Source organism: Gasterosteus aculeatus, chromosome 12, assembly GCF_964276395.1.
Source record: "Gasterosteus aculeatus chromosome 12, fGasAcu3.hap1.1, whole genome shotgun sequence".
In the NCBI taxonomy this organism is placed as follows: Eukaryota; Metazoa; Chordata; class Actinopteri; order Perciformes; family Gasterosteidae; genus Gasterosteus; species Gasterosteus aculeatus.
The window spans coordinates 17,200,172-17,207,989 of record NC_135700.1 but is presented as its reverse complement, the minus strand read 5'-3'; the positions used below and the strand labels follow the sequence as shown (position 1 = coordinate 17,207,989).

The window sequence follows — 7,818 nt, the reverse complement described above, 5'->3', positions numbered from 1 at the left end:
AAAAGGAGACATATGCTGCAATTAGTAACAGGCTTGAGTTTGGAGTGAAAAACAAAGTTACAAAACGTTTAAAATATGTGATTTGTGTACAAACTGATTCATCTTCGAGTCCTGAACACAGTTATGCGCAGTTCAAGGTAATTAAGAGTACTTTACACTAATGTTTATTATATATATATATATATATATATATATATATATATATATAATCAGAATAATTTCAATAACATTTATAGAGGTATTATAGAGGAATAGTGGTCTCGGTAGAGCCGCACATTTCATTCTTTAAACCTACTGCATGAAGAAATACTCCCGCTCTGGGACGCACACAGTGCAAACCACTGTTCATCGGGGCAGCTTTAACCACGCTCCAAATCTGAGGATTATATTCCTGAAATCTGGATTTGTGCTGCAGCACATGGGTCTAACAGCTGGTCGGTATGTTACGCAATGCCAATCCGATCCCAGCGCCGTGCGCCGGTTCAAAGCAGGAGGTGCCCGAACGTGAGCGCGCATGGTGTCCCCGCATGTGACGTAACAACTTGACGCTAGTGGTTTCCTGTGCGGGGAGTGGGCGCTCGTCGGACTCGTATGGGCACGGAGAGTCACAGCTCTGGATTGTTTTGTTAGATCACTTGTTCAGAAGAGTCCCGGGGGGGTCGACTTAACGACGGATCTCCTCTGAGGTAGCGATATGTCCGGGGATCACGAGGAAACACAGACGGCCGAGGAGATGCAGGTGGACGGAAAGGTAGCCGTGCGGCGGCGCTGACTTTTGTTAAAGCTAGTGTTGGATTTTTGTACCTTTAGCTTCTTCGCCGCGCTCGCTATGTTGACATATCAACCGGCGCCAGCTAAAACCCCCAACATTACGGAGCCACGGGTAGAACTGTTGATCTTTTTTTGTGAAAACCCATAACGCCGTTTCATGCTAATAGTTCGCTACGCGGCCTGCTGTCGTTGATGCTAGGAATACCCCGGATGGTCCGTGTAACTGTCAGCGGTGCCGCTAGCCGATGGTAGCCGCCGAGCTAACTGCCATGACATTCACCCGTACATTCACATTGGAAAACAGTTCTCGGTAAAGTTAACAGTTGGCTCGGCAGCTTTCGCCGAACTCCACAAATTGCTTTACTCTGACTACAAAGCCCAGCTATAATGACGTAATTCATCTTCCATTCCTCTTTAGCTTCCAGTATTAGCCTGCTGCTAACGAGCTTGCTAGCTAGCTAGCAAGTCGTCCCAGCTCTTAACGAACTCCAAACTGACCGTTTCTGCCCGTACGGATGGTCCAACCCGCTCCACCGAGTAGCTTAGCGCTACCGTTACCGTTTGTGCGGGTGCTGTCTAAGAGACAAAATATTACCATGTATCTTGATTTGATGTGAAATAGCAGGTCCCAATAAAATTCAGCGGTTCGAACCCTCGATGACGGCTAGCGTGGATATGGTAACGATACTACTTGGGTGTGCCGACGTTGTTAGAGCTGGACTGTTGTATTATAACTTGGATTGCTTTTTTTTACAGGAATGTCAGGTTTCAGTAAACGTTTACTATAAACTCTAATGTTAGACTAGGAGCCAGTTTCTTTCCATACACGGCAATCAGATGGCGTTGAAATGTGAGCCTGGGCTTCCTGCAGGCTCCTGTTGTCCTGCATGGGGCTTTGCAGCAAACCGTTCTCCCCAATGGTCAATGATTCTTCTCGTTTTCAGGGTGTTCAAGACAAGATGATCAATCCTGAGAAGTCAGAAGAGGCCAAACTGAAGGCCAGATACCCAAATTTAGGAAACAAACCCGGGGGCTCTGACCTGCTTCGCAAACGCCTCCAAAAAGGAGTGAGTTGTTTCTTCTGCTGCAAAACATTCAGAGTTCACTGAGTTACGGCGTTGAATCGTTTGACAAATAAATTATTCATTAAGCTTCTCTTTCTTGAGTTTTCCACAACATGGTAGAAACATCGATGGAAGCGTTGTGTTTTGTATGCAAAACCATTCATACCACAAACTGCAGTCTCCAAAATGACTAAAGTTGAACCAACACCCCACAACACTTTCACCATAATCATGATATATTGTGATGCTGGAATGGTAATAATTAGATGGACAAATGAATCAATAAATGGTCATTAGTGGATGCCGTGACGAAGAATGGTCCACCACAGCATTAAATCAGCATTGCAGTGCCAAAAAGCTGTGCGAATTACCGTTGGTTTTCATGATGAACTGCTGATCAGCAGGTTAACGTGGAACCAGTGTGTCACGTGTGCGTCCTCACGCTGATGCAAAGTAGAGACCATCTTGTGATGGGATCTCACGAGCCTCTGCACCAAATCAGCCCGGACGCGTTCAGTGGGAGAGTCAATGGCCCCCTTTTTTTTTTTTTTTTTACCACTTTGGACCCCACCCAGCTTCTGTATTGCGTCTGTGTATGTCACAAACAGACGCACCCAAAGTTTAAATAGATATAAACAATACTAGCGTTGTGGCTGGCAATGGAAGGAGGACCTCATTCATAGAAACACTGTCAATAACATTAGATCCTAAAAAAAAAAAATAGATCCTATTTTGTGGAATTTTCATTACTCTTTCTACATGGATAAGCTAGCACGTCTTTGAAATGGAGCTGATACTATTCTATCAAAATGAGAAAAACTTTGAATTTCATGTGTGAATCTTGTGTGTGTGTGTCCCCCACCCCTCCAGCAAAAGTACTTTGACTCCGGCGACTACAACATGGCCAAAGCCAAGATAAAGAACAAGCAGCTGCCGACAGCTGCTGCGCCGGAGAAGACGGAGATCACAGGGGACCACATCCCGACCCCCCAGGACCTGCCCCAGAGGAAACCCTCTCTGGTCGCCAGTAAACTGGCCGGCTGATGCGCCCACACACAGCCTCGACAGCCCCTGCAGCACCTCCCGGCCTTTACCCTTTCTACTCAAGTCTCAGAGCCGTAACACTACCTCTCCCGTCCCTCATGGTACCTGCCCCCTGTCACCCCCTCCCCCCATTCCTTCTCTTTCTCTTTTATCTAGGTTGGTTTCCCCTGGTTACTTCTCCAAACTGACTGTTCCCCTGCTGCCTCTGTCTGTTGGTGTTTTCCATGTTCCTTTTTTTATTTTCTCATCGCTTCAATACGAGATACACTGAGAGGCGGAACATTCAAGTGTGATGAGGGGATTGTGGCGCTTCCGTACGACTCGTGGACCACTCATACCGTGGTGTTTACCGGCTGAAGAGAGGAATGGTTAGAGGGCTTTAGTATGCTCATGCCTCAGTTAGGAAGTGTGTGTATATATACGTACATATATATATTTCCTTTTTGCTTGGCACAAGGGCAGATGTCAGCCTTTTTAGAATGTTTTACGTCCAATCTGTATTAGTTGCTGTATGCCCTAATCGTAAATGATTCTTTGGAAATGCTTCTTACTCAATAAATATGGTAATCCTGTGCGGAGGCCAAGCTCAGTTTTGTGAAGAGTGGGAGGAAGCTATGCCGGCGAATCACTGTCAAAATTCGAGAGCGCAAATTCAGGTTGATGCGCGCGCGTAAATCAAACATCCGCGAGCAAATCTCCGCCTCGCGCGAAACGAAACGTGAACTTCCTCGCTCGTGAGGTTAGTCTCTGCTCGCGCTCGAAGGTGTTTTCTACGCGGACAGTGTTTTTCTTTTTGACAGTAAGGTGGCGGAGCCAGTGACCATGGTATCTACACCTGATTGGTTACAAACCCCGTCTTTGGATTGGCTGGAGTGATGCATTCACACCACTATAGAAGCCCATTTCCGCACTAAAGAAATGGGATAGAAAGTCGAAATTATGAGATAAAACGTTGTCAAAAAACAAACGCCCCCCCTTTGGTAATCGTAGTGGACCGTAGATGACAACTAGCCATCATTTACCATAAATTACCATCATTACCGGCACATTAAGAGCAATGCGTCGGGCTATCAGACCGGTCCGTATTGGTAAAATAATGAGAAAAAAAAATCTCACGAATCTGTGAATATCTTGCCAACTTTCAATACGGATCGACTCTTTGGAAAATCGAAATAATGAGGTAAGATATGCGCAGGCTCCTCCATAGTTCGGTAAAGTTGGCAAGATATTCAGATTCAGACTGACGGACCAGTCTGCGAGCTGGACGCAATGGTCTTAATGTGCCGGTAATGATGGTAAATAATGGTTGTAGCTGGTTGTCATCTACGGTCCACTACGATAACCGAAGGGGGGCGTTTGTGTTTTGACAAGGTTTTATCTCATAATTTCGACTTTCTATCCCCTTACTTACTTACCTTACTTTAGTGCAGAAATGAGCTTCTATAGTTGTGTGAATGCATCACTCCATTCCATCCAAAGATGTGGTTTGTAACCAATCAGATGTAGAGACCATGGTCACTGGCTCCGCCCCCTTACTGTCAAAAAGAAAAACAGCGAGCGTGTAGAAAACACCTTCGAGCGCGAGCAGAGACTAACCTCGCTCGCTCGCGAGCAAGTTCACGTTTCGCGAGGGAGCAAATATCTCGCGCGAGACAGACTTTTGCTCGCGGATGTTTGTTTTACGCGCGTGCATCAACCTGATTTGCGCTCTCGAATTTTGACAGTGATTTGCCGCCATAGGTTTGTGTGACGTTAAAGCAGGATTTCTGTCTGCAAAATTGACATTAAAACAATGTACCGCGAGCAGCACGGGGAACAAATAGTGTTATTAATTATGTTCAGACTTCTAAACCCACAAGCAGTTGTATCTTTAAAATGCCCATGGCCGTGTATAATGTTTTTCCAAGGTCCTTACTCACTGGCTGAACTTTATCTGTGATGCAGTGAATCGAAGCTAGCACAACATCTGCCTGAGCTTCTGCATGTATATGACTGCTGTCACTTTCTGCCATTTTGTCTTGTAAATAAAGTAGTTTTGCACAAATGTTTAATCTCTGTGTCGTGTTTGTATTTTTTAAATCTTAGGGCGTATGGTCTAATTGCTTAGTAAATGCAGTTTTTATTATTACTCCAGGACAGACCTTCCTTCAGTGTTCTTCAAAGAAAAAAAGATTCAGACGGAAGGGAGAAAATAATTTGTACTCCATTCAGAGGCAATCAAGTAGTACAGTTAGTGATGCCTAAAGATTGGGGAACTATATAAATAATTTCTATTTTCCTTTTCGGGGCATGCATGTACCAAGATATTTATCGTCATCGGCTTCCTTTTGCAAGAATCATACTCGGTAATGGTAAAGTTAACGAAAGAAAAATCTTATCCAGTTATCCTTTTTTTTATACACTTCATTTTCGCGTGAGAACAAAGAAATGTAGCTGTTGATGTGCTTTCAACTGACCGCCGCCAGGGGGAGCCGTTTCCCCGCCGCCCCTCCTCTCCGCGCGGCCGCAGCCCCTCTCCGCTCGGCCGAATCACTTCATCCATTTGTACCCAGAATGCAAAGTGAAACACCGAAAAACCTCAGCAGCCTCGAGCTCTCCAGGTTATCATGGCGATAAGAGACACATCTCCCCCTTGAGTCCTCCCCCGGCAGCGGCAGCAACGGCAACAAAAGCGTCCCTCTTCCCCCCCTCCCCGCTACGGAGAAAACACCCGCAACGGGTCCCCATGCAGCGGACCTTTACCCGGGACTGAGGGAAGGACACAGCAGCGCGCGAGGCACCGCCATGGCAGCGTCGGAGCTGTACACAAAGGTAACACAAGTGGAACATGTATGTGGAGCGGGATGCTAGCATGGTCGGCTACAAACATGGTTACGGTTTTTAGCGTCATGCTAAGTGACGTTTTTTTAAATGTCCAGGCTGTTCCCCTCACGGAAAACGTGCGGACGTTGTTTTGTTTTTTATCGCTACGAAAAAAAGGAGAAATTAAATTATTGTTGTTGTTTTTTTTCTTCTTCAATGAATGAAAGAAATGCGAAGAGGAAACGAGCCGGTGTGACGTTCGCTGAGGTGTCGTCGGGTGTTTAAACATAAGATGTAAGACAACGATAGCGCGGCGGAGAGTCGTGTTTTCAACCTAAAATCCAATCCAATACGTTTGTCACCTTGTTTTGGTGACACGTGACCTTTTTAATATTATTATTATTGTAAATCATCCCCCACTGGAGGGAGGGGGGTGATGGTGATGATGATGATGATGCAGAGGCGTCACGCGGGGCTTTACGTTTTTAAACTAACGTTAATACCATTTGGCTCTGGAACTCACGCATGATGTATTTGTTTTTTTATTTCGATGGCGGTGCGTGTCTCACACCCAATGATACCCCGCTCTCTCCCCCCGCCCCACCCGCACCTCCCTCCCTCCCTTCCGGGGCCTTTGGGTGGGAGCCGCCCGCCGCAGGTTTTGGGTACCGCCGAGATGCTGCGGAGCGGCGCCGCATCCCGACAGCTGAGCATCCTCTTAGCGTCCCGCATGTTTGGAGGCCCTGAAGGCCTCGCAGGAGCTGCGAGAACACTCACAAGGTCACAAGCGCTGCTGCTGCTTCTGTGTTCCTATGAAACCCATATAAGAAAGGGGCGTGAGGGAAGATGAGTCACCCATCCCCCAGCTTTGACAGCTGGTGTGATCAGCACCAAAGAGCTGGTTGTGGTGAACAAACTACATGTTGTGTGTGTGTGCGCGCGTTTGCGTTGTGAGGGATGAGGACGATCAAAAAAAGACAAAGCTCAATTGAAGAGCAATTGCTTTTACGGTGTATGTCTCTCGTGTTGGTCCGACAGTGGTCCTCCCCCTTGAACCAGATGACACAAATTTGAAACCTGTGTCATCAGACCGAACTCCCCGCTGAAATGTTGGAGTCGCTGCTTGCACCACGGGGTGCTGCTCTGTGACTAAAGCTGATCTCTGATCATCAAGGAGAGAGAGAGAGAGGCAAAGAAAAAGACCATTGTTTTTGTTTCCATTGATGAGATGGTTCAATGGCTATTTTTGGATGGACAGAAAATTGACCTTTTTAGTCAGTTTTCACAGCAAAGTTCAAATGTGCTGGTCCCTCTTTTTTAAATGTGAAGATTGGCTGCTTTTCTTACCTAGAAGTTTAAGTCCAATGTGTATTAGCACATTGGACTTAAACTTCTAATCATTTTTAGAATCAATTTTCTGACTTCTAGACCAAACCAGTAATTAAGTATATTCTATTTCTACAACACCTGTCAAAGTCAAGAGTCACTAAACAGAAGCAAAGCCAATAGATTGATATTAGAGAACAAAACCATGAAATAGACAATAAAAACAGACTGAACGGGTTTACGCCAGTCAGAGCAGCCTAGTTTTGAGCTGGTTTTTAAACAAAAGTAATTGATTACTCGAGAAACGTATTGGTTGTCTGAGCAAACAAGTTCTCTAGGAACACGTTAAACATGCAGCTCCGATGTCAGATTAGAATATGAATCCAAGATGAATATTTTCTGCTTTCACTCCCTTTCTGCAGAAATGATGTTAGCGTGTGATGGGTCTGGTTAAATAGCACCCAGGTCAAAACCTAAACCCGCCATCAACAAAACACACATAGATTTTACCTGAAGCTGCTCAGTTTGTTCCATCTTCTTCTAAGAGGGGGGAAGCAGCTGGGAAGCAAAAAGTCTGATTCTGGCTTTGAATGGTGAAGTCTGTTTCAGAAGTCAGACCCCTCTCTGTGATTTACTTCTCCCACACAGGGAAACACTCTGCCCTGTGTGCGAGAGTGAGTCCGAGCTGCTCGGTTAACATGCGCACATACGAATGCACATGATCGGCATCGGATTCGGTACCAATCTCCACTTGGCTCCCGTCTGACCCGGCGAGGTGAGGCCGGCTTTACTGGGATGGAGGAGGACAACG

At 46.0% G+C, this 7,818-nt stretch overlaps 2 protein-coding genes across 7 annotated transcripts in view; both read left to right on the top strand.

The window, feature by feature from the left end:
* The first annotated feature begins 411 nt into the window (after positions 1-411).
* On the top strand, positions 412-4,923 carry arpp19a (cAMP-regulated phosphoprotein 19a). Its single transcript, XM_040198532.2, has 3 exons — positions 412-751; positions 1,716-1,838; positions 2,706-4,923. The coding sequence occupies exons 1-3, from the start codon at positions 695-697 to the stop codon at positions 2,877-2,879; spliced, it is 354 nt and encodes a 117-aa protein (XP_040054466.1). The 5' UTR covers positions 412-694; the 3' UTR covers positions 2,880-4,923.
* A 420-nt stretch (positions 4,924-5,343) lies between these two features.
* Positions 5,344-7,818, top strand: part of myo5aa (myosin VAa) — a 39,807-nt gene continuing 37,332 nt past the window's right edge. For all 6 annotated transcript variants that reach the window (XM_078085536.1, XM_078085535.1, XM_078085533.1 and 3 more), the window contains exon 1: positions 5,344-5,690. In XM_078085536.1, the coding sequence (XP_077941662.1) occupies positions 5,664-5,690 (27 nt within the window). In that variant the 5' untranslated portion in view covers positions 5,344-5,663. The remainder of the gene's footprint in view (positions 5,691-7,818) is intronic.

Bases quoted from the DNA above. Each gene is read 5' to 3' on its own strand.
- arpp19a (XM_040198532.2), top strand. From the start codon at position 695: ATGTCCGGGGATCACGAGGAAACACAGACGGCCGAGGAGATGCAGGTG. The intron at 752-1,715 runs GTAGCCGTGCGG...TCTCGTTTTCAG, and splicing joins AGATGCAGGTGGACGGAAAG to GGTGTTCAAGACAAGATGAT. The intron at 1,839-2,705 runs GTGAGTTGTTTC...CCACCCCTCCAG, and splicing joins GCAAACGCCTCCAAAAAGGA to CAAAAGTACTTTGACTCCGG.